Genomic DNA, 25,468 nt, shown 5'->3' on the forward strand with positions numbered 1-25,468 from the left:
GGCCTGTCGTGTTTCTGGGTGACCCGCCACTGCCGGCATGTTTTATTCATAAAGTCTTGCAGTTCAGGGCTGCAGCCTTTTTGTCCCGAGGGGAAACTGAGGCCTCCCACTGGTGGGAAGGATGGAGAGGGGAGAGAGTGGACTGGGAGGGAGAGATGCAGGGAGAGTAGGATAAGGAATGGAAGAGTGGGCAGTGCAGAGAGCAGAGGGGGTGTGGGTGGGAGGCTGGTGTGTGAGAGGCAAATGGGGACGGCTGTGAACCCCCGAGGGAGCTGGGCTGGACCGAGGGGACTAAAGGGCTGGGGACAGAGCCGTCAGTCCCCCACCCTCAGCAGGAACCCCTGCCTCACCTCCTGCTGCCTGCCCTCCATTAGGGCTCACCCACGGAGGGGAGTTGGTCCTGCCTCGTCACTGTTCTCTGGGATCTCTAGTTGGTGGCCCTGGGGGGCTCTTGCCATCTGCCCTCCTGTTCCTCCCAAGCCTTCTAAAGGCTGAGTCCCTAGGATTTGTCTGGTGACCTCTCTGAGCCTCCGTTTTCCTCCCCACCTGCAGAGGGCAGGTGGTGGGTGTGGAAACCCTTGGTCTGCATGTCCCTGGCCTGGTAATTCACTGCCCTGTGCACCGGTCCAGTCACTGAGGCTGAGAACACACCAGCGCCGCCACCTCTGTGCCGGCAGCCACGGCCGTGGAGTCCAGGGCGTTGGGCTGGCTGGGTCCAGACTGGCCTGAGGAGGGCGCTCCGTGCTGCGGGGCAGGGCCATTCGCGGCCGGCCCCCAGGCTCTGGCCTGTCCCTGCTCTGCTTTCTGCGGTTAAATTGGTCCTCGTGGCAGGCGTGTCCATGAACGCAAGTGCGGAGACAGAAGCAATTAGGGCAAAAGTATAACTGTGCCAGCCAGCCAGTTAGGCCTACTGTGTGTCCAGCCCTTCACGGGGCCGGTGAGGGTGTCCCCTGTCCTGCCCATCACTGCATGGATGAGGAGCCCAGAGAGTTGCCGAGAGTCAGGGTCACACAGCAGTGCTGGAGTCCAGACCCTCCTTGGCCGCCCCCACCCAGGTCGGGGTGCCTTCTGCTGCCCAGGGCTCTGGGCAGGACGGCACGGGGCAACTTCAGCAGTGTCTTGCCAGCCCTTCGATTGTGGAGTCACAGGGAGCGCCCGCTCCTGGCATCTGCTCCTGGCAGGGGACGCTCCTGTCTCTCAGGGGCCTTACCCACTGGGCGCCCGGCCACAGTCAGCCCCGCAGCGTCACCGCCAGCCTGCCTCTACCATCCAAAGCTGCCTGCCCTCCTTCCTCCTGCTGCTCCCCTCAGCCTCTCAGGTGAGTTACTCAGGGACTGAGCAGTGGCTCTGAGCCCGAGCACCTGGCCCTCCCCCGGGTTAGGGACTCAAGTGATGGGAGCACTGAGGGCCTCAGAATACTCTTTGCACCCTAATCAGCTGTGTGGCTTTGGGCAAGTCATTGTCCCTCTCTGGGCATGTGGGAACTGGGAACGATGGCAATACCTTATTTCCCACGGGCTTGTTTTGAATTAACGAGGAGAGAGTTGGTAGGAAAAAAGGCCCCTGGCCCTGTGTGCAGACGTGAGCTGCTGGGCTGAACGGCTGCCTTTGCCCCTCCAGCGCCCAGCTCTGGACCTGGCACACGCTCAGCAGTACCTGTTCTGTGCCCTTTCTGTGAGACCTTGATCCAGGAACCGTCAGGCCTGCCTCTGGTCCCCAGCTGATGGGGGACAGAGAACCCGAGCCTTTTCCTGGGCCGAGGGGCAAGAGAGATCCACGCAAGAGATGGGTCTGCACCCAGTGTGAGCTCGTTGGCCTGTCATTCCCTGGCCAGTTTTTCCTGAGTTTACCCTGTCAAGGGGTGGGGAGAGGTGATTATGAAGGGGCAGCTCCTGGGTCTGAGCCTCAGGGCCTGGTATCCTGGGCTTTCACAGTTGGCCCTGGGAACTGCCCTTCCCCAGTGCCCACCCCTCCAGCGCAGCCATGCCCACGGAGGGTGCCCAGGAGGCTGCAGGGGGATGGGGCAGGCTGGCAGAGGCTCTGATGATGTGGACCTCCTCACCCTGGGCCCACCCCTCATCATTCCTGCAGTTTGATGAATATGACCAACCCCCCCACCCCCGATGCTTAGGGAGCGTATTCTCTGCCCAGGCCTGTTTTCCTATCTTCAGCCCTTGCTCAGCTCTGCAGTGTGGTCCTCTCTGATAGTGGCCATTTTACAAATTGGCAACTTCCTTGCCCAAGGCCACCCTAGCTGGGTCATCCAGTGTGGGCCTGAGCCAGCAGAGCAGAGAGGTTGGGGCACAGTGGTTCTGGAGCCTGGGTTCAAATTCAGAGTCCTCCCCTAGCTTGCTGTGTGGTTCCGGGTGAGTTGCTGTGCCTCTCTGAGCTCAGCTGCCCCATCTGTAGAGGGAGGATAATAATAGCATCTCCCTTTGGGAGGAGTCAGTGCAGTAGCACATAAAACACCTGGCATGGAGTAAGTGCTTGCTAAATGTCAGCTGCGGTTGTTGCTGTTTTTATTATTATTTGACTTGAAAATTCCCCCCGCTCCACGTGCTGCTTCCACAGTAGTGAAAAGCTGAGCTGAATAAATAGGGACGAGGCCTCCTGGGTACCCCCCCAGTGAGAGTATGTCCTGAGCCCTGCTTGAGGCTGGCACCCCCGGGGCCCCTTGTATCGGTGGCAGTGAGAAGCTTGGCCCTGTCCCAGTGGCCTGGCCAGGGCCCCGTTGAGGGGCGGGGGTCTCGGCCCTGCCTGGCCTGCCTCCCGGCTGACAGCTTGGGCACCGTAAGCTGGCTGCCGGCCAAACTGCCTCCTCTCCCGGCTGGCTGGCATCCCGGGCCCGATGCCAGGGGGCCGGCTGGTGGGCAGCAGCTCGAACGCCGCAGGGCTGTGATCCCAGCCAGGAGGCTCCAGGCAGGGCTGGGTGTTGGGTCCTCCAGCCACCCCACACGGCCCTGGGGAGCCAGGCACAGCTGCGCCGGCTCTCAGCACCGCCCCCGGGTTGGCGCCTCCGCAGAGCTGGGAAGAGCAGATTCACAGAAGCGGCAGCGAAAAGAGCAGAGCCAGGGCAGTGGGTCCACAGAGTGGCGCTGGGCCTCCCGCAGCCTCCATTTCCTCTAGAAAAAGGAGCCAGTTATACCTCCACGGCCTGTCTCGAAGGGTCATACATTTCGCCAGTGCTCACTGAGTGCCCACGTGTCCAGGGCCTGTCCTGGGGTGAAGGATGCAGCAGCCAGTTAGCTGAGGCCTGGCTGGGGGAGGACGGGCTGATGGTGATGATGGTGGTGGTGTGATGATGCTGATGATGCTAGGCAACACCAAGCACCCACCAGGCAGTGTTCTCAGTCCCCTGCAAGTAGGGGCTACTCCCCCACTTTAGAGATGAGGAAACTGAGATTCAGAGAAGTTCATACCGCTAGGAAGTGGCTGAGGCAGCGTTTGAACCCCAGCAGGCTGACTTCAGAGTCTACACCTCCATGATGCCCAGGCTCTGAGTGTCGAGGGCGGCCTGTACTGTGTGGGGAGCCAGTCGCTCTGCCGGGGCCCGGGAAGGCTGCCCAGAGGTGGGGAGGGATGTGTGGGTTGGGGCTGAAGGCTGCACAGCATTGCTGCTGGCAGGCACTCGGGCCGTGGTAGGGAGTTCAGGGAAGGCTTCCGTGAGGAGGTGCTGTTTGGCTGTGACCTGAATGACACAAGCCAGTTGTGCAGAAACACAAGTGTCCTAGGGGGAAGGAACAGCCAGGGCAACGTCCTGAGGCAGGAACAGGCTGAGCAAGTTGGAAGGAGCAGAGGGAGGGCCCCTAGTTTGGGAGGGTGGAGTGAGAGGGGCTGACGAGGTCAGGGCTGGCTCACAGAGGGTGGTGAGGAGTTGGGGGTTGTTCTGGGACAGAGGCGGCCATGCAGGTCACTTCGGGTGACCTTTTCCCTCAGCCCGAGAGGAAGTGCTCGGGCCAGGGTTAGGAGGCTTGGCTTGGGCGCCAGGCTGTGTCACCCTCTCTCCTGAGGTGCCTTACCCTCCCCCGTCTTCTCCCTCCATGGCAGTGGGGTTCATCATGGAGGTCTCTGGGCTGCCTTGGCCCGTCTCTGGTGGTGTTCTGGGCCGGCCCCAACCAGGCTGCTCCTGCCTTTAGGTTCCATGTAGGTCCCCTTGGGCAGCCGCTGTCCGGCCAGCTGCTGGCTGTGCTGTCTGTGTCCCTGGCCCAGCACATCTCACTGAGGGGAAGCCACCACCCCACTACACACACATTAGAGCCTTTCCTGAGGGTCATCCCTGTGCCCTCCGTCCTTCCCTTCAACCACGTCCCTGGCTCGTGTTTCCTGCCTCAGGCAGCCAGGCACTGTGCCTGACTCCACGTATAGCTGGACAACCCAGGCTCGGCCATGTGACCACAGCACGCCATTGCCCCCGTCTGAGCCTCGTTGTCATCATCTGTACAGTGGAGACATCAGCGGCTACCTTGTGGTTGGCTGTGAGGCTTAAACGAGATAATCTCTGTCAAGTCCCTGCCGGGCACCTAGCCCGGCCTCCATCAGTGGCCGCTGTTGCAAATAGGAATCCTAAATCCCTATGACCGCCGGGCCCAGCACCCTGGACAGCAGCGGCCTGGCCCTGCCCTCTCCCTGAGTTAGACGGGGCGCTGCTTCCTGCCTCTGCTTCTCCGACCTCCATCAGCCTCTCCTGGCCTCTCTCCCGCTCCCGGAGTCTCTAGTCTTCGGCACAGACTGGTAATTAAAAACCTTCAAGGGGGACTTTATTGAGTTAGCATTAGTTATTTTGTCAGGCTGGGAGAGCGAGAGAATTATCTGTCCTCCGGGAGAGGGGGCTGGGGCGGGGGGCTGTGGGCTGAGATTGGCAGGTGCCTGCCGGTGCCCGTGCGGCGTTTGTGCTCCGTTAATGCACCGCACTGCAGGCGCTGCAGGCAGGACGCTGGCAGGGGGTGATTCCCCACCGGGAGGCTGGTCCTCCGGGATGTTCCCACTTCCCAGCCCCTTCCTGGCTTCCGTCCTAGGGCTGATGGGCTCCTGGCTTTCAAAACAAGCCCTTGCCAGAGCCCAAGATGGCTGCAGGCTGGGGGAGGCAGGGGGCGGGGGCTCTGTTCTTCCTGAGCTGGGGTTTGGGGCCAGGCTGAGCCTCTTGCTTCCCTAGCCTGGCCCTCAGGCTGGGGTTGGCCAGTTGGCTGGTTTGAGGTGCCCCAGGCCTCCTCCCTGTCCACTCCTCCCATAGCCTGGAAAGTGCCCGCTTAGAGAGTCTCAAGGCATGCCCGGGACGTGGAGCTCCATGAGCTTGGGCAAGCCCCCTCTCCTGCCCACCCTCAGACTCTCATCTGTGAAATGAGAACAGCAGTCCTTCCCTCTCTGGGCTATCAAGGAGGTAAATGTGAGTCCACGGGTCCAGGAGAGGACCTGTTTGACTTCCCTGGGTCCCCTTCAGTGTCCAGCCCTAGGGAAGGAGCCAATATTTACCCTTTCTGTTTGTCTCTCACTTTGAGACAACTCATCACTGGAATCCTCATAGTGACCTTGCAAGATGGGTGTGGCCAGTCCTATTTCAGATGAGCAAACTGAGGCTTGAGCAGGGAGGTGGTTTGCCCAGAGTGTCAGCCAGGCGTGGGGAGGCTGGGCCGTGACCTAGGTCTTTCCCCTGCTGGAGGAGCCCGGAGCCATCACTTGAAACTGTTGACTCTCTCGGGGGAGGTGCCCAGGAAGGATACCCTCAGCCTCCTCCAGGGGCTTGGGCCTGAGAGCAGGCCTGTAGGGGGCCCAGGCCCCTGGGTCATCCAGGCTTTGTATCCTGCCCCCTGCCTTGCTCCAGAGCCAAGTCCAGGGAAAGCTCCCTGGTCTGTCTGTCCTGCCTACAAGGCCTGGGGCCTGAGATGCAGGCCCTGCCTCTCCTGAGAGGCGGTGCTGAATGGGAGCAGGTGTGTGGGATCTGGAGCCTGGGGCCCACCGAGCATGTGCTGTGCCACCACAGTCCGACGGGCCATTCAGTAGGACTTTTCAGGGACTGGGCCTGCAATGGGACCGGCCACAGCCTTAGGCACCCTGGAAGCGGAGGACAGAGGTGCAGAGGATGGGAGGCTGGCGGGGAGCGGGGCTGAGAGTCAAACCTGGGCTTCATCTCCCTTGAAGTTCTGGGGTCCTGTGTCTCATGTGTGTGACGCTTTGCAACTCACACAGGCCTCCGTGTCCTCCAGGTTGCTGCCAAACACCCCCTCCTCCAGGAAGCCTGGGATTTTCCCAGGCTGCCTGCTGCCCACTCTCCTGGGGTCCTATGACCACCTTGGTCAGTAGACACGCTGGGATGTTACCTCCTTGAGGGCAGGGCTGGGCCCTGGCTTGTCCCCCAGTCTCTCAGAGTATACGCCAGCTCCCAGCTGAGTCCCAGCTCTGCCTGGGATTTCTCATCCATAAAGTGAGTCCATGGCACAGAACTGGCGCTTGGGGACTGTAGGGACAGGCAAGAAGGGTTCCTTTTACCTCATCCTGGCCCCTGTGCACATGTTCTGATGGGGAGCGAGCAGTGGGGCCTGGCGGGTAGGACACTGAACATCCAGGCCCACACCTGAGAGCCATAAAATTCTGCCTCCGGCTGCCTCTGGGACCCGGCGGAGCTCCCTCCTTGTGATCCCACCCTGAGATTCTGGGCAGAGAGCCCAGCACGGGGGAGGCCCATGAGTGTTTGTTTTTGTCCATGCTTTGTCCGTAAGCCTCAGTTTCCGTATCTGAGAAATGGGTGAAAGACCCCTCGGTTTCGTAACGCACGTGAGACTTATGTGTGGGGTAGTATGTGAGAAGTGCCTGGCACCTGCCCAGGTCAGACACCTCAGGTCCACAGGGACATGGGGACGACCGGTGTCCCTCAGGCTGGACAGGTGCTGGCTGCTGTGGGGGAGGCCAGGGGCTTGCACTGAACCTCTGGTTTAAGCTTTGAGTCTCTTAGTCTTAGTGGCTTAGTCCTTGCTGAAGAGGAATTCGGTTGAGCCCCAAACCCTCACGCAGCTCTCTTTTGCTCACCTCGTTAAGCTGGACCCACCTTTTTGGGTCTTCTTACGGGCTCTGCCTCCCAGTCAGAGCACTGGACCAGGACTCAGGAGACTTGGGTTCAAGGGGCCCTCCTCAGTGTCGCACGGCCACAGGGCCTTGCCCTCGCCTCGCCTGGGCCAGCCTGGACAGCTGAGTTGGGGAATAGCTCAGCCCACCAGAATCCGCACCAGGCCTGGGCTCCCCATCACACCTCGCCCTGCCCCACCCAGCTCACCATCCCACTGTCAGCTCCACTTCCCCACACAGAGGCCGCCTTCACAAGAACCGCTGACAAAAACTGCTCTCAACTCCAACTGTCCACTCTGGTCCAGACTCCAGCGTGAGGATCCCCTCTCCTTCCTGCCTTCTCCTCAATGACTGCCTCCTCCAGGAAGCCCTCCTTAACTCCTAAGGCCGTAGGGGAGGGCCCCTTCCCCTGGGGCTCAGGCTGGACTGTGGTCATTGGTTTACTTATCTTTCTTCCCGCCAGACTGAGCTCCTTGAGCAACCGTATGCGTTTCTGGAACCCTGGGCCTGGCACACAGTAGATGCTCAATAAATGCTTTGGCTTGTTGGGCAGGATGCGGTAGCTGGAAGGACCTTAAAGGTCATTTCAGAGAAGAGGAAGGGAGTCCTGGATTGAAGAGGGCCTGGGGCGTGGTGGAGAGGAGGGGCCCTGGGTTTGAATTCTGACAGCCTGGGGATTGATCTGGCTGGGCCATTTACCTCAGCTCTCTGTGCCTCGGTTTCCTGATTTGTAAACGGGCCTGTTAAAGCTGCTTCCCTTGGTTGTACTGAGTTTGAACCAAGGCAAGAGGGAGCGTCTTGTGAAGCCCCTGAGGATGCGACTCTTCTGCGTGCCGTTTAGGGGCCTCAGGGTCAGGGTGGGCAGAGGGCTCGTTCCCAGCGCCTGTGCTCAGGGAGGCTGACGTCTTGGCGAGTTGCCGGCTTGCTAGGAGCTGCCTGAGGACAGGCCAGTGTCTTGTCCTCAGGCCCAGCAGCATACACTTCAGCCAGAGCTTGCGGGCTTGAAACAGAGGTGTGCTCTCTATCCCCAGGGACCCTCTGGGAGCTAGAAGCCATCCCCCAACCCGGCCTTCCCTGGGCTCCCCTTATTAATGGCCATACTGTGGGGAGAGGGTCTCCTACTTGCGCTTAGTGGGGTCAGGAGTTGCCAGCAGCAGAGCCTGGCCCCTCCCGGCCCTGCCAGGCCCACAGCAGAGCCAACCCTCCTCACCTGAAGCCCCGCCTCCACCCATGTTTTGTATTTTGAGCAGATGAAAGATTTTCCTTCCTTTTTGTGTATGTTCTATTTTTTTTTTTTTTTTTGGCTGGGATTAGCTGGTCCCTAAGCTGCCGGTTTCCTCCAAGCTCTGTTGCGTTGGGAGGACATCAGAGGGCCCCTGCCATGTGGCTTCTCAGTGGCCCTGAGCCTCCTGCAGTCCAGGGCAGGGAGCCCCGGGCAGGACTGGAGGAGAGACAGGGGCAGGGGGGCAACCCTCACTGCAGACACGAGCTCCCTCCGGCCTTGCGGTGGCTCATGTTAAAACATCAGCGGGGTGTGCTGCTTCCCCCCTGGCTGGCCCCGGCCCCCAAGGAGGGTTTCGGCCTGGACTCGGCCTCCTGCTGGCCTCCTGTCCACCCGCTGGCCTCCAGTCCCTGAGCGGCAGCCAGCGGCGCAGGGGGCGCATGCGTGCGGCGGGAGCGAGCTGGCGGTGGAGAATTAATATTCCTGGAACATCGCCCCGGCCGCCTGCACACGCCGAGGAGAATATTACGGCGATTAGCGGTGGGAGTTCGGCCTGCACGCAATATCTGGATGGAGAATTCGGTGTGATTAATCTGGCGCTAAGTAGCAGCCTCCGGGGTCCGCGGGGCTCTGGCATGTTTGGAATGGGAAAAAAGCTTGGGAGCGCAGCGATTCTTTGGGGGGCTGTTTGGGGGTCTGCCAGGGCGGCAGCTGCGCCCGGGGCAGGCTACTGGCTCCTGATGGCCCTGGGGCGGGCACATCGCCCCTCGTTTGTGGCCGTTGGCGGATCGCCAACAGATAAAAGTGTGTTGGGTTCAGAATCTCAGCCCACCTGACACCCACCCCAGGCCCTTCCCTCCCTTCAGCCTCCTGCATTCAGTGTCACAGACTCGTGGCTTCACTGCACACTTCACGCCACCTTTCTGGGCCTCAGTTTCCTCGTCCGGAAAATGGGAGGCGTGATTCCTGTCCTGCCATCTCAGGGGAGAATGCTGTCATTCCTGTCTTATGGAAGAGGAAACAGGCTGTGAGCATTTGCACAGTCAGGAAGTGGCACCGTGCTATGCAGATGTTGGAGATTATTGTTAATAATTCTACTAATAGCCTGATTTCCACAGCCACCAGTTCCTCTCACTTTGTCTCTGTGCTTTGGGCAACAGCAGGTGAGGTTTGGAACCTCCCAGAGTGTGCTGGGGGGATCCCGTGGCAGAGGGAGAGCACCGATTATCTTCCAGATTTGAATCTACAGCTGCATCTGTAGAATGGGCATAAAAACCCTCGCCTTCCTGATGTGGATCCCGGTTTAAGATCTATTGCTCTGGGGCTGTGTATAGACTAACTCAGGGCCCCGGGGGAGGCGAGAGGAAGGTGGTGTGGGTCGGGGGAGCATCTGCCCAGCCTGCCTCCCTGTCCTTGGCCCCAGTCTTGCAGCCTCATCGGATGGAAGCACCAAATGCCAGGGCTGCAAGGGAGCTTCCTGCTCTTAGGCCCCACTGTCTTCTCTTTATAAAAGAGGAAATGGAGGATCAGAGAAGGAATGAGGCCTGCCCGAGGCCGTGCTGAAGCAGCAGTGTTGAGTGGGGATCACAGTCTTTGGAACCAGCCAGGCCTGTGTTGACCTTGGGCAAGTGTCCCTTTCTCTGAGCCTCAGTTTCCTCATCTGGAGAATGGAACAGTTGTGCCAATCTTTTGGGATGGAACAGGGTAGTGGACCTGGAACAGAGCAGGTGCTCTGCTATTAGCAGGAAAAGATCTAGGTTTTCTGGGAGCCCTGAGGGCTATCTGAAAGGGTGCCCAGTGCCTGGGACTGGCCTGCCTCCTCTCTGCTCACGGGGCTGGACTTGTTGAAAGCTCCTGTGGTGGCAGAACTCAGCTGTTGCACCTTCTCGCTTGACGGCTTCAAGTTCCGTGGACTGAACATTTCCAAATCTGATTTGCAGGATTTTTTTTATGCCAGTGAGGCCTCAGACCTCCATGCAACTCACCATTCTGCCCAGGAATTGATACTGGATCAATCGTCTTCACTGCCCCTTTCCTAAGCAGGAGATGTAATGGCCTTTGAAAGGGGGGTGGTTTGTGGTTTCCTAGCAGTTGAGCGTTCTGTGGTCTTAAGCAGCTAAATTTGAAACCGGGCTTTTCAGGAGGACGGTTTTTAGTGAGCTCTGAATTGACTGGGCACAGTGCAAGGCAGCAGGGGTCACGAAGAGGCGGGCAGGGCTCTGTGGGGTTGGCTGTGCGCTCACTGCTGACTCCTCAGTGCCTGGAACAGTCGGAGCTTCGGTCCGCACTGCTGGAGTGAATGCAGGCACGCTTGCTTGGATGGCTGGCTGCACGCTTGCATGCCGCGATAGATGCATGCTGTGATGAGAGGCAGTAGGGTGTATTGGTTAAAAGCCCAGATGCTGGAGCCAGATAGCCTGGGGTTGAATCCTGATTCAGCTCTTTATTAGCCACGTGATTTTGGGTAACTCGGTGCAGTTCTCTGGGCCTCAGTTTGCTCGTCTGTAAAATGGGGGCAATGATAGTCCCTCACCAGAGGATGAACGAGTTTATCCTTATAAGAAGCTAAGACAGGGGTGCACATGATAAGCACTAATTAAGTACCATTAACTCTTGTTGTTGCATTATCATGAAAAGAATTCTGACCTAGGGGGTACAAGGCTAAGCATAGGCCTTAGCGCTGCCACTGATACCACATGACCTTGGACAAGTCCCTTCCTTTCTCTGGGCCTCACTTTCCACATCTGTAGAATGCTTGCGCCAGATGATTCTAGCATCCCTCCCAGCTTGGTTGTTCTGGTCTCTGTGTTGTTGTCCCAGCAGTAACATGCCCAGAGCAGAGGCTTAGTGCTCACAGACCCTCCAGCTCAGCCACCGTGCTCCCCAAATCTCATGCTCCCGAGTGGAGATGACAGCTCCCTCCAACCACGTGTGCCTGGGCGTTGCTGCCTTGGAAACGTGCTTTCCCTGGGGGTCTGGGTACCACTACTCTTCTGTCCGTGCACTTGCTTCCTCTTCCTTCCCCGGAGCCTTCCTGACTCAGCTCACGCTCCTCCTCCTCCAAGAAGCCTTCCCTGGTGCCTCCCTCCAGCCCCCCTCCCTTCTAAGCCTCTTCTCTGCATCTGTTGCTCCTGGCTTGTGATCCCACCTCACCCAAGTTGGGATGTTCGTGAAAAGTTACTGAATAACTGCAAGAGTGACCATAGTTCAAGGGGACTGAAGGGAACCCACATTTACAGCAATCTACAAAGTGCCTGGCACCTGCCTATTCCTTGTCTGCAGTTACCCGCTCAGAAACTCAGTGGAGTAAGAAGCCCTGTCCTGCTTCAAGAGTGGCAAACTGAGGCTCCGTGAGGTTCTGTTGGAGCCCAATCTGTGTTCCTCCGAAGCCCGCTTCCTTCCCACTGTTCCACGGCATCTGCCAGACCTCCTTCTGTCCTCTGTGGCACCTCGCAGGCCCTGATCAGATAAAGTAGTAGCGATGGCAGCTGACACGGATCTGCCTCCTGCTAAGAGTCGGCACTGCTCTAAGCGTTTTGCATCTCTTCTCATGTGATCTTACCACAACCTTATAAGGCAGGTTCTATTCTTATCCCCATTTTACAGGTGGAGCATCTGAGGCTTAGAGAAGTTAAGTAACTTGCTCAAGATCACACAGGAAGGAAGTGGTGGAGCCAAGATTTAAAAGCAGACAGCCCGATGTAGGTGCCTGCCGAATTGAATTAAAATTCTGCGTCCTCTGATTCGGCCCATCTCGCCTGGGTTCCTCCGTGTGTGTTTCCTGAGTGCCCACCATGTGCGGGCACCATGCCAGGGGTCGGAAGACAAGACAGCTCCATCTCCTTGGCTGATTTAGCAGCCCGGCTGAGGGGGCAGGCAGCTCAACAGGCAGGTCCAGTTCTGCTGGGGTCTGGTGAGGGTCTGCACCGTGCTGACATCCTCCTAAGGGCACTGGTTATCACCCCTACTCCACAGAGGAGGAAGTGGACTCAGAGAGGTCACGTGGCTTGTCCAAGGTCACACGGTGAGCAAGTTGGGGAGATGGGATTTGAACCCCAGCAGTCTGCCCCGGAGCCCCCGTCCCTTCCCACCGCTTCCTGCTGCCTCCCAGGACACTGTGAGTAGCAGCTGCCATGTGGGAAAAACATGGAAAGCTGCATCTAACTTGGACTTGGGAGTCAGGAAATGCTTCTCAGAGGAAGTGATGTCTCCGTGGAGACCCTCATGTAGCCAGGGAAGGGGTAGGGGTGGGGTGAGAAGGTGTTCCAGGCAGAGGGACAGCACGTGCGAAGGCCCGGAGGCGAGAGAGCATGGTCTGTTTAGGGAGCTGAGTGAAGGTGCTTGTTCTGCTTTCCTTGCTTGTGTCTGCAGTTGCATGCACAGCTTTTGCAAGTAGGGTCAACTTAATACAAGAGTTTGCTGAGTGCCTGGTATGGATTCTGCACCCTGTCAGGTCCTGGTGGAGAGAAGGACCCAGGCAGAGTATGGTAGGAGTCCTGAGAACTGAGGTGGGACTGTTGGCTCCAGGCTTCAGGGAAAGCCTGGGAGAAATGGAAGTGCTCTCTGACAGTGGGAGCAGCCCCAGGTCCTGGCCTGTAACCCTGCTGTCCTGGACATGGGAAGGATGAACAGGATAGCTGGAGCTGGCGCTTAGTAGGCCCTCTCCAGATGTCAGGCCCAGAAGCTCAGGTGAAAGTGTGTACCGAGTTTGGGCAGCTATTGATCAGCAGCCCAGATGCCCTGTGGTGCCAGAGAAGAGGGTGGTGCCAGCAGTTGGGACACTAGGGCCTTGAGGGCCCGGGATTGGGCTGAGGTCTCAGGCTGAAGGGGGCAGGCAGAGTGGGCTGCGTCGCCTCTCATCTGAGGCCAGAGCTGAGGCACGCACCGTATTTTCAAAGCAGGTGGGCATCAGAGACCCTGCTAGGCTGGGGATGGCCTGAGTAGCTGGAGAGGAGGCGGCTCCAGCCAAGGACATCGCCGGGCCAAGGATCTGGCTATGGTCCAGAGTCCAGGCACTGGACACTTGGGTCCCAGTTTTGTTCCACCGCCTCTGGGGCCTTGGTCTCCCCATGTGACATGGGGTTTCCTTTGGTGCCTACCTCTCAGGTGTTGCCATGGAGTGAGAGAGGGAGTGTGGACGCCTGGTGCTGGGGCTGCACGGAGGAGGTGCTCAGCCCATGGGAACTAGTGCTACTGGCCGGCCACTGCGGGGCAGGCCTGCTGTTGCTGCTGCCCCTAGGGATGGGGCTAGGGGCAGTTGGGACCGCTCTGCCCTGCCTGCCCCTGCTGGCACCTTTGTGGCGGGTGGCCTGGGCTGAGTTATCAGACCCAAGATCGCATTCCAGCAGCTGTGAAGGCTTCAAAAAACCTGGAAGCTGCCTGGCGGGCCTTTAGGGCTCTGGGCCCCTTCGCTGGCCCTGACCACCTGGCCCAGCTTCTTGTGACCCCTGCCTCACATCCAGCTCATTTTCCCGCTGTGCAGCCTCCAGGAGACCCTTTCCTGTCTGAGGCTCGCCAGGTCTTGGTGACCACCATCCAAGGTGCTGGGTGCGAGTGAGTCCTCAGCACACAGTAGGTGCTCTGTGAACCGTCACTCTGGCCTTGACCCCTGTGCTCCAGGAACAGCAGTGAGCTGCGATTCTCGCCTGGGGTGGGCGGTCGCCCCTTTTAAGCCATTCACTCTGGGGCCAATTATAAATAGACACATAATCGCCCCATCTATAGAGATAAAACATATTCTTCAGAGATGAGCCGCCCGCTCCTCCCTGCCCTGCCCCCCCCCCCCCATGCTGGCACGCACTCTCCACAGTTGAGGGCGATGGAGGGCTCGGTGCTCCCCTCCCTCCTCCATCCTTCCCCTCCTCCCTGCTGCTCCTCCATCTCCACCCTGCAGAGGTGAGATCCGGCAGGGGCTGTGATGTCAGAGGCTCAGCTGATGTCACCGCCCCGGCCCTGTGACTTCACTTGCCTGCTTGGGCAGGAGGAGCCGCGAGGAGGCTGAGAGCCGAGGAACTGCCCCCCTTTCCCGTTTCTTCTCCTTTTTCCTTTTCCCCTCCTCCCAGCCTCGGGAGTTGTTTTCCTCCTGGCTGGCCGGTCACCTGGCTATCAGAGGGGTCTGGGGCAAGTGCCAGGAAGGATGCTGCTGCAAAGGTAACCAGCGTGCGCCGTGCCTCTCCCTCCGGTCGTGAAAGTTTGCTCTGGCGTGCGAGGCGTGCCCGCTGGGCGCTCCGCCGCGCCACGCTGCCCGGCCCGAGGCTCCCAGGGGGTGGGCGGGGGCAGGCGGGGGCGGGCAGGGCCGGGCCTGGCTGGGGCAGGGCGGGCAGGGGCCTCCCAGGCGGCCTTCCCTGCCTTGTCCCCATCAAAGGCCGCAGCTGCTCGAGTGGCGGCTGCAGCTTTGAAACTGCCATAAAGAGCGACGGAGGGAGGGGAGCGCGGGGGATGTTCTGAGCAGTGCCCAGGAGGGTGGCCGGGAGAGGAGGGGCAAGGGGGCTGCTCTGGGATCACGGTGGCCAGGGCAGCAGCAGGGGCGTGAAGGGCAGGGCCCCAGGTCAGGGTCCCAGGGGCCGAGTAACCATCACTGCCCTCTGTCCCCTCGGGTCCAGCCAGCGTCCGTGGCCGAGACCCCAGCAGTGAGGGTGCAGAGGCTGCGGGGGGTGGGGGCTGGCTTCTCCCTCTCTCACCACACTCCCCCCCCATTATTTCCAGGCATATTCTTCCACCTCTAGCAGGCCATTTGTCAGCGGCGATTTGGGACAAAGGAGGGGGCAGTGGGTGGTCTGCTGCAAGTTGGGCGATGGGCACGGAGCGCAGGCTGGAGAGAAACGCCAACAATTAAGAGGCAGATCGAGGGGTTTGCTCGTTCAGGCTGTCGAGGGAGCCGTCATTTTGTGTTAGCGTGTGTGTGTCTGAGGTGGGAGGAGGAAGAGAGGGGAGAATGACAGGAGAAGGATTATGACATTGTGTTGTCTCTGTTTGTGGTTAATGCAAATTTGGCACCGGCAGCTTCCCGGGGAGAAGCCGCAGCAAGTAACCCAGCCCAAGGCCTTGGCCCGACCCGCCGAGGGAGCCCGTGTGGGGTGGTTTGGGGTTTTTTTTCCTCCCTTTTTTTGTCTGGCGTGTGCTTCTTCCATTTATTTTTACAGTGAAGTGCTGGAGACAGACAGGCCAGCATGGCGGGGAGGAGCTGGTCCTCCCTCCCCCCTGGCACGCCAGCCCCCTTCTCACTCTGCGGGAGGCCCTGGCCACTCCCCTGACCCCCAGCCATTGCCCTGTCTTGGCTGCCTCCCCAGTGGGTCTCTCCATCCCCAGCGAGGGTTGTGGTCCTGTCATTCTCTTAGCCTGGGTGCCCCGAGGTCTCAGAAGGCTACTTCCGCCCACGGCGGCTTCCTAAGGGTGCCCGGAGACTGGGAGCCCAGGACTGAGGCTGAGATGGGGCATCAGGGATACCAGGCCAGGGCTGGGCATGCCCCCAGCTGCCATGCCTGCCCAGCCTGCCCAGGAGACTAGCAAAGGGTTCTGCAGCCAGGCTGGGGTTGGCAGAATGTCCCGGGACCTTAACTCCTCCAACAGGCCCAGAAAGGCAGGGAGCTTGAGCCTGATCAGGGCCTGGAAGCGACCACAGCCCACAGCTCTGGGCTGCAGCAGGGCTCAGGCGGGGGCAGTGGCTCACACACAGGTGGTCCGTCTCTGGATCAGGTCTCTGGAGAATGCATGGGGATAGGGTGAGGTATTACTGGGGCCAGGCTGTAGCTCAGGCCCCGGCAGGGATGGAGAGTTCTGAGCCGAGAAGCTGAGGCCGGAGCCCTCCTCCGATGGAGGTCGGCGAATGCTCTGGCCAGCGGGGTCCAGTCCGTCACACACCAGGCCTTAGGCTGTGGCCCTCATTTTAATTCCCTTCCCCAGAGCTGGTGCCTCAGCTAGAGCTCACCATCTCCTCTTTTGCCTTGTCGAGGCCTTCTGGACTCAGTTTACCTCCTTCAGGAAGCCTCCCTTGCCATCCACCTGGGATAGATTGGAGGCCTGCGCCCTGCCCACCCCCATTCTCCTTCTCCTAGCGCTGACCACACTGTGGTCACCGTCAGGCCCTTGGCTACAGGGACTGCTAGGGCACCCTCTCAGCATTCTCTGCACCTGCCAAGAGCTGAGCAGAGGAGGCTTGTGCCTGGAGGCCGGAGGAGCAGATGCAGACCCGCACATCCCTCAGGAACGTGGGCCACCGGATGGAACAGTGGCCCCGCTCACTTCTTTTGGGCAAACCCACCCAAAGGGGGTTTTTCCCCATGGAGCCTGACATGTGGGAGGCAAGCCCCAGCTACGTCTGTGAGGGGGTTGTCTGCCCCCAGCTGGAGAGCCTCACGTGGCTAAATAATGTCCCTTCGGAAAGTGGTGGTGGGCTTATCTACCCTGCATTTCCTTCAGGTCCTGAGCCCACAAACCAGGTTGCAGAGGGGAGCCAGAGAGCGCTGCGGGTGCAGGGCCTGTGTGTGAGGAGCAGCTGCCCACCTGCCTGGCCGTTGCCTGTGCGGCTCTGGTGCCCATGGAGCTTCCTTTGCCAGATGGAAAAGGAAGGAAGAGTGGATAGGCTCTCCTCAAGGCCAAGATGCGGGGTCCATCCCAGGCCACGGCTCAAGACTCTTCCGGCCAGAGGTGCTGGGAGCACCAGGCAGGTAGCCACAGTGAGGGCCAGCTGTCTGGTCAGCTCACTTCTCCGAGAGCCCAGGTTCCCAGCTGCCCACTTGCGGGCCCCCTCCTGGCATACAGAGATGGAGAAGCATAGCAGGCCCCTCCTTCCAGAAGCCCCCGTCTAATGGACCGGGAGCTTTGGCGTCAGCAGTCCCTAGCACAGTCTTCCCTGGACACTTTCTGTGTGACCTTGGGCAAGTTGTTTAGTCTCAGAGCGGCAGTTTTAAAAGGCAATAACCCGGGAGTAGTGACCTCTGCCTGCAGCTTGTTATGGGGATTAAGGAGACCGCAGGTGCTCAATCAGTGGCAGCTGTGGTGGAGGGAGCTGCCTGTGCCGGCAACCTGGAGGCATCATGGAGAAAGTTCTCCCTGGGGTAATCCCTGTGAACTCTGACAGGGCAATCCAGAGGGGCTTCAGAGAGGAGGTGCTATTTGAAGGCCTTTAAGAGTGAGTAGGAGTTTGCCAGGCTAAGGCAGGGAAGGGTGTACCACCAGAAGGAAGAGAAAGAGCAGAGCTTCCAGGTATGAAAGGCCAGTCACCCCGTGTGGCTGAAGCCCAGGGATGGGGAGGAGAAAGGGGGCCCTGTTTCTCTCAGCAGTGGGAGCCCATTCTGGAAGAAGTGAGAAGCTGTCTTGATGAGAGAGTGGGCAGGTTTCACACAAACATCTTGGTCATTGCAAACTCGCCTTCTGCATGCATTCATGCCTTAGAACTTGGGGCAGTGCTCTAAGATCCTGCAAAGCTGCCTTCTTCCAGCTCCTCCCGAGCCAGGTCTCGCAGGCTGGCATCTGGTCCTGGGATTCCCTGACAGCCCCGCCTTTGACTTAAGGACCAGCCTGGGTCATCTTTTAATTTGCAGTCTCAGGAGTCCTGGGGTCCAGGACCAGCCCAGGCCTCACTCTTTCTGCGGCCAACGTTGCCGAGGAAGCAGAGTGGATGTGGGTCCCTGACTTGGGGAGGGTTCCTGGAGCAGTTTCTCCAGCCTGGGCCTGAGGTGACTGGAAGCTCCTGCAAGAGGCCAGGGTGGCTACTCCCCCTAATCCATCCCTGACAGAGATGGCAGCACAGAGGGGTGGCAAAGGGCTCAGGGGCCAGGCCGCCTGGGTTCATCCCTGGTTCTGCTGTTAACCAGCTGTGTGGCCTCAGGCAAGTTGCCTGCCCTCTCTGAGCCTCGGTTTCCTGGGTAATAATAGTACCTAAGTCACAAGGCTGTGGTGAGGATTACGTGAGAGAATTCTCACAAAGCAGGCAGCCCAGAAGCCCGTTCCCAGGCACACTCACTTGGGTGAGGCTAATCTGGTGCCCTTGGCAGTGTGGGCAAGACCACAGGGAACTGGATGGCTGGGGCGTGAGGCATGAAGGCCAGCAAGGGCCCACCCACCCCTGCAAATGAGTCACCTGGGGCCGGACACCCCTCACGTGTGGCAGAGCTGCCAACACACTGTGGGGCCTTGGGCCAGTCATGGCCCCTACCCTGGGCCTTGGTTTTCCTATCTGTGTGATGGGGGCTTGGGCATGCTCACCTCTCGGGTCCCCAGCTGCTGTAAGGGGCTATATTCTCTTGTCGCTTAGATTTTCTTGGATGGCTTCCATGTAGGTTGCGACGAGTGGTATGATCTCCCCATTGATTTTTCCAGAAAGGATGCTTTCTTCCCTTCTATTCTGTGAACAGCCTCGGTGCCTAGCCTTCCCAGTGCTCCTCCTGCCCTGCCAGCACACCTCGCCTGGGCTGGGGTAGGGGCTGAGAAGGTCCTGCAGGGTAGTGGCTCCCCGGAGGCCCCTTGTGGGCACGGGGCTGCCCCCACACCATGTGACATGCCACGTGTTTGGGGAGTGCCCTGGGAGCGGGCATACATGGGGCTAGGGAGCCACATCCAGCCCATCCCTGGCTGTGTGAGGCTGAGCTCTATGGAGGACCCGAGCGGAGAACACACTCGCTCTCCCTCCTCTGCTCAGCACAAGCTTTGGAGTCGGACAGACACTCACCCCTAGTTCGACTGTGTCTGTGCTAGGTGATCAGTGCTGGGGGAGCGCGGGCGCCTTCCCTGAGCCTGCCTGCTTGTGGGACAAGGGCTTGCACCTCACAGGGCCCCTGAGGCTGGAATCAGGGAAACAGCACTTAGCGCGAGGTCACTGGTTAAGCACTTTCGTGGATGCAGCCCTCGGCAGCGGGCGATGTTAATGTCCCCATTCTACAGATGAGAAGGCTGAGGCTCCAGGAGCTTAGGGAGCCTGCTCAAGGTCACATGGGCCTCTGCCTGCTCTTTCTTTTTTACACCCACCTCTACCAAAAAGGAGCTGTGGTGGATTATAGTGCTGGGGGCGCATACCAGGCAGGGCGGGTGAGGAAGCCCAGAGACCACTGGGGTGACACGAAACCTGCAATGAGGTAGTTACTGTGCCACCTTGTCACGGCTTGCCCACACAGGATCTGTCGGTCATGAGAACGATGGCCATCAGGGGTGTGGGGTCGCAGCCCTTGAGGAAGGCACTGTTGCTGTTCCCTCTGCTGGGAGGTGCCTGCCTGGGGCACTCAGCCAGGGCATGGGGTGGCTTACGGGCTCTGTGTGGATTCAGATCCCGGCTCTGCCACTCACCGGCTAATTATTTACTGCTCTGAGCTGCAGTTTCCACACCTGTAAAGGGGGATAATTCTGCTCACCTCGTAGGCTCGTTGTGAGGATGACCTGAGTTAATGCAGCATGGTGCCCGGCACACATTCTCAGTGGTTATCCCCTCACACCAGCTCAGATTCCCTGAACACTCCGTGTGTACTGAGCACCTGTCACGTGCCTGCACCAAGCCCGGGGAGCCACGGATCCGGCACTCAGGCCCCTCCTGTGCCCGGGGCTAAGCGTGTGGATCTGCTGTGCATGGGGAACAGTCTGCAAGAATTGGTGTGTTGGCTCCCACTGCTGGCGTGACAGACATCCTGATGAAATATGTCACTGTAAAACATTTTAAAAAGAAATTTCTAGAAAGCTTTCTTAACCCCATGGGGGCCATAAGTAGCCTGAGCTATTGTCGGGTTCTGGTCTTGGCTTTGCCATGACTTGCCAGGGACCCTCCCTTTCCTGGGCCTCAGTTTCCTCATCTGTAAAACGGGGCAGTAACCGTCCCCACCCCAGAGGGTTGGCCCTTGGTGAGACTGCCTGTGTGACATGTGCTTTGTAAGCTCGAAAGCCCCTTGCAGCTGTTGAGAGCTTTCGGTTCTGCTTCTGGTCATTCACAAGATGGTCCCGGGCAGATGCCTGTGTGGTGTCATGCTGGATGCGGACCCTGGGCGTGGATGTCAGTGGGATGCTGGCTCTTCTCTCAAGGCTCCCTGGGTAGTGGCCTCACTAAAACCCTTGACTTTTGTGATTTCCAGAGAACGTGGAAGGCCCATCAGGCAACCTGGCCCCTTCCAGGGGAAATGCTGGTAAGTGTCTCATTCTCTCCGATAGTTCGTTCCACAAATGTGTTTGGAGCAGCTCCCTGTGCCGGGCATGATGGGGGCGAGCCAGAGGTCAACCCTGCCCTTGAGAGCTCGGTCCAAGAGGAGGGATTTGAAAACTTCACACCCGATGATGTCCAGGGTTCAGGGGTGGCTGGATGCAAAGCTGGTGGGCTTTTCACAAGATGCTCAGCCACAGGGCAACTGGCAGGGCCGTTTATACATGAATATTGACTTGTGTCCTCTGCTGGGAATCCTTCAGCAGCTCCCCCTTTGCCTTTGGGATAAAGTACCCAAGCCTTTGGAGCATGCACTGTCTTGCTTCAGCTGCATCTCTCGCTTTCTCATTTCACTTAAAGTACACTGTCCTCCGTTCCCCTCCTGGAGAGCTACTTGCACCCTCCTGCCTCAGGGCCTTTGCTCATGCTTTGCCCATTGCCTGGAGCTCTCTTCTGACCTCATCACATAGCTACTTTCTATCTGTTCTTCAGGTCTCAGCTCAAACGTCCTGGATTCCTAAGACCTAAGGTCCCATTATATACCCTCTGTGCACCTGTCATGCTTTCTTACTAATATGTATCACGCCTGTTACCAAATTATTTATGTGATGATTAATTTTCTCTCTAATGGCCCCATGGGACTCTAAGCACCCTTGGGCTCAATGCCTGGCATATGATAAGGGCTCAATCAATGTTTGTCGAATGAATTTATGATGAGTTTTAAGGTAAGGCTTCATGGAGGTGGTGGCATTTGAGTAAGACTTGAAAGAGGGTATAATTTCAATGTGTAGGGAAGAGGGAAGGACTTCCTGCTTCGGGGAGCAGACAGGCACACGACGGGAACCCAACTTGTTTGGTTTGGCAGAGGCGGAATGGGACATGTGGGAGAAAGTTGGAGAGGTGAGCTGGGGCCAGACCAGGGCTTTGCGTTCCAGGTGCATGAGAATCGACTTGAATTCTGAAGCCCCTGGGGCCCACTGAGAACGTCTGAGCCAGGCGGCATAGGGTCAGAGCCGGCTTTGGGCAGCTGTAGTGAGTATGCCGCAGGGATGGGTGGGCTGGGAAAAGAGGCTGCAGTCAAGAGAGCCGGCTGGGAGCTGGAGAATCCATTGACTCTGCTGCTGTCTGTTTCCCTGGAATCACACGTGAGCCCTGGCAGTTATCCTCGAGAGCTCACCGGGAGCTGCAGGGCAGGGATGAGGAGCCGCACACCGTGTGACTGCTTCCAGAAGGCAATCACGTTGGTGGCAGGGCAGCCATTCCTGAGTCACTAGAGGGAGAGACAGAGTGGGGGGACCATCGCTGTCCACTCGTCTCAGCTTCCCTGATGGAGAAGGCAGCATCCAGCTCTACACCCCCACACCTGTGTCCTGCTGCCTTCTGAGTGGCACTGAGGGACCAGTCTGTGGCAGAAGATGAGAGGAAACCTTTCCATCAAAGCCCAGCAACCAAGAGCCCCCTCCGTGCCCCATGGGGGGACAGCTGATGTGGCCAGAAGAGCCGGGATTCTCAAGAAGGACCTGGGCCAAGTCTCAGATCTGTCACTTAGCAGCTGCGTGCTTTGGGCCTCCTGTTAGCAACTCTGGGATTCAGTCCCCTCGGCTGTGAAGTGGGGGCTGCCCGGGAGTTGTGAAGGTTAAGCATGACGACACACATGGAGCCCCAAGCACAGGGAACCCTGGAGGCTCAGGAAGTGGTGGCCGGACCATGGCCGCGTTTTTCTCCGCAGTTTGAATTCTTCACAGGAAGCTTGGGTTTCAGGCTTAAAATGAAAAGCATGTCAACAAAACAGGATGGAACAAAGTCTTTTCCCAGCATGCCTCAGCATGCGGCACTGCCTTCCTGTGGAGCCAGACAGGGATGCGGCTAAAAGTCTTGAGCTCTCAAGCAGAAATAATCCCAGTGGAAAGGAACCTCCCTATTATTAGCTCGTGATAAAGGGAGGCAGGGGCTCTGCAGCCCCACCTGCCTGGCTTCAGCTTCCAGTTCTGCCCTTCCTAGCTGCTCTGTGCCTCAGTTTCCTCATCTGCAAAATGAGGTAAGAATGGTACCCACCTCCTAGGGCTGTTGGAAGGATTAAGTGAGTTAAGGCAGGTAAAGTGCTTAGAACGTGCTTTTGTCCATACTATTGTCAGAGCCTTTCATCTGCACTTGAACTCTTTGTAGTGCTGTAAGTGACTCAGTGGGAGCTCTGGAGCCAGAAGGCTGAGTTCAAATCCCAGCTCTCATGCTTGCTAGCTGTGTGACCTCAGGCAAGTCTCTTAACCTCTCTGTGTGTGCATTTCCTGCACTGTACAATGAAGATGACAATCCCTGCCTCATAATGTTGTGGGGAGGAATGAGCAGGGTCACCCAGATAAGGGACCAGACTCCCTGGAGGTAGGCAGATCACTCAGCCCCTCCTCTCACCCAGTCCAACTTCCAGATGAAGAAACTGAGGTTCAGAGCCGTTGGAGGATTTGCTGAAGGACACACGTTGGTGGGACCAGGCTGGGTGCCCAGAGCAGGGGCTGCGCAGGGAGAGGTGAGCCTCTAGGGGCAGGGGTGCTGAGCGGGCTGAGGGGTGATCTCCTGTGCTGCCAGGCTGCAGGCCCCAGTCACTCAGCTGTGTCGCATCTGGTTTCCCTCTGCTCACCTGTGGGGAGATGTGGGCGCTGATGCACAGCAACTGCCGCCTGTTGGGCAGGCCCGGGTTTTCTAAGCGTGGGGTCTGAGAGCCCCACACCCACCGCCTGCCCAGCCTCCAGGGCTTTGGCGTGTTCCCTGTGGGGAGAGGCTGGTGCCGACCCTGCTTCCTCTCATGTCTCTTTCGCTGTCCACCTGCACACTTGGTGACCCACCAGCTGTCTGCATCCATCCATCTTTCCAGTGTTTACCGAGGGCTGGGAAGCTTGGTGGTTAAGAGTGCAACCTCTGAAGACCTGGACTCAAATCCCAGCTCGGCCTCTTCCAAGTGTGTAACTTGGGACAAGTTATTTAAACTCTCTGTGCCTCAGTGGCTCCATCTGTAAAGTGGGGTGATAATGGTACCAACCTCATCGGGTTGTTGGTAACGCAGGGCCCGTTCACAGTAAGCTTGGATTCCTCTGGGCTATATGGTCCTCGTTAACATGATCATCTTTATGGATATGGTTGCCCTGCACAGGATGCTGGAGACCCGAGGGAAGCAGAGGTGTCTCTGCCCTGCAAATGCTCACAGTCCCGTAGGAGAGATGGACACAGTCACAGATAGCCCAGTGTGACAGTGGGAGCTGAGGAGGGAGCCACAACTTCGATCCTGGAGGAATGGGGTGGAGGGTGGAGTTGAGGGGCAGGCCTCCTGAGCAGAGGTCACTGTGAGACCCTGTGAAACAAGTTCCTCCCAAGTATGTCACAGGTACAAGGCCCCACAGGATCCTACCCTTGCCCACCTCTGCAGCCTCGTCTCTCGGTCCCCTAGCCCTGCACTGGGCACGTCCCTCCTGGGAACAGCGGGTGGCTGTCCCCGCCCTGCTAAGTCTTGGTGTTTCCCAGCTATCTGCTTGGAGCCTCCCCCACCCCCTTAGCCTTAGAGTCTGCCCTGATCCGGCCCCAGAAAGCATTACTCTGAGCCCCTGTGCTCCTCCATCAGGGCTTACAGCCTGGCACACAGCAGGTGCTCCCTGTGGAATGAAGGCGTGCCCACAAAAGATCTGGCCACCCCTGCTGTTTGCACTCTCGGCATCCATCCGCTTCACTTCGCTTCTCGTTGGGAAAGTGCCTGGCTTGGGACAAGTTCCGCAGGATGCTGAGGGGGTTTCCCACTCTTAACCAGAGGCTTTTGTAAGTTGTCTCCTGGAGGACCGTGAGCAGGAATTGCAGGCCCTCCCTCTTCGTGTGCTGGAGTTCGCAGGAGGCCCCTCCCGAGAGGAAGGAGAGCTGGGGCTGGCTGAAGGGTAAAGGTGTGGGCTGTACGTGTGCCCAAGAGAGCCAGCGAGCCAGAGGAAGGACGTCCGCCTGCCGCTGGAGGCACTGACACCCGGCTCGCTTCGCGCAAGTCACTGATCTGCCGAGCAGGGCCAGTCTCCTCAATCAATCCGTGCTGACAGATGGTAGCGGAATCAGTGACCTAGAGGCAGAAGGCTCCATTTGTAATCCCGGAGTGGCCCGGGCGCCTGGAGGAGGGCAGAGGAGTTTGTAATAAAGGGAGTGACACAGGGTTTCCAAAAGCCATCTCTGAGCCGGGGGAGGATTAATTTTGCCTCTGGAATTGAAACCACCGATTCAGTTCAATAAGTATTTTTCGAGTGGACTGGGTTAGGAGAGAGGGGAAAAAAAACAATCTACTGTCCTTTCCTTAAAGTGTGGTAGGAAAAACAGGATTCACACAGATAAGACAAGGAGAGAACAATAGAAGACACTAACGTGATCAAAGAGGAGGGGCTCCCAGTTATTGAGCTCCAGCCACCACGGGATCTTAGACAGTGACTTAACCTCTCTGAGCCTCAGTCTCCTGTGTGTCACATTGTGTCCACATCATAGAACTGTAGCTGTTATTAATAGGTGCTTGGTACTCTACTGCATTCTTTATGCAGATCTCTTTAGATTCCCATAACACCTTATAAATGAGGTCGTATTATCCCCATTTTACAGCTGAGGAAACCAGGGTTCAGAGAGGTGAAGTGAGTTGTCAGAGGCTACACAGCACAAGAGTAACCCAAATCTGTTGGCCATAACACCCACACATGTTCTTTTTCCAAATGGTACTGAAAGGGAAAGGGTGGAAGAGATCCAGGGGTGGAGAGGTCCAGGCTGGCTTGGCTCACAACTGGGGAAGTTTCTAGGTGGAGGTGGGCTGGGCAATGATCCCACAGAGTCTGAAGGGTTAGGGAGGGGGCTGCACGGTGAGTCTCAGGACAGGAGGTAGGAGCACACAAGAGCTTGGACTCCGATCATCTGTCTGCATTCTTTTTCTTCTTGTTTTTTTGAGGAAGAGTAGCCCTGAGCTAACATCTGCTGCCAATCCTCCTCTTTTTGCTGAGGAAGACTGGCCCTGAGCTAACATCCGTGCCCATCTTCCTCTACTTTGTATGTGGGATGCCTACCACAGCATG

At 58.3% G+C, this 25,468-nt stretch overlaps 1 protein-coding gene across 4 annotated transcripts in view; it reads left to right on the forward strand.

Moving 5' to 3' along the window:
* TCF20 (transcription factor 20) overlaps positions 1-25,468 on the forward strand; it is a 186,102-nt gene that overhangs the window by 62,181 nt on the left and 98,453 nt on the right. For 2 of the 4 annotated variants that reach the window (XM_070506779.1, XM_014868417.3), the window contains one exon: positions 20,332-20,382. The exons of 1 other annotated variant lie outside the window; for it this stretch is intronic. In XM_070506779.1, coding sequence (XP_070362880.1) covers positions 20,377-20,382 — 6 coding nt within the window. In that variant the 5' untranslated portion in view covers positions 20,332-20,376. Of the gene's footprint in view, positions 1-20,331; positions 20,383-25,468 lie in introns of those variants that run through there. One more of the 4 variants, XM_014868418.3, reaches the window with a different exon arrangement.

The sequence above is a fragment of the Equus asinus genome, chromosome 4 (genome assembly GCF_041296235.1).
Source record: "Equus asinus isolate D_3611 breed Donkey chromosome 4, EquAss-T2T_v2, whole genome shotgun sequence".
NCBI lineage: Eukaryota > Metazoa > Chordata > Mammalia > Perissodactyla > Equidae > Equus > Equus asinus.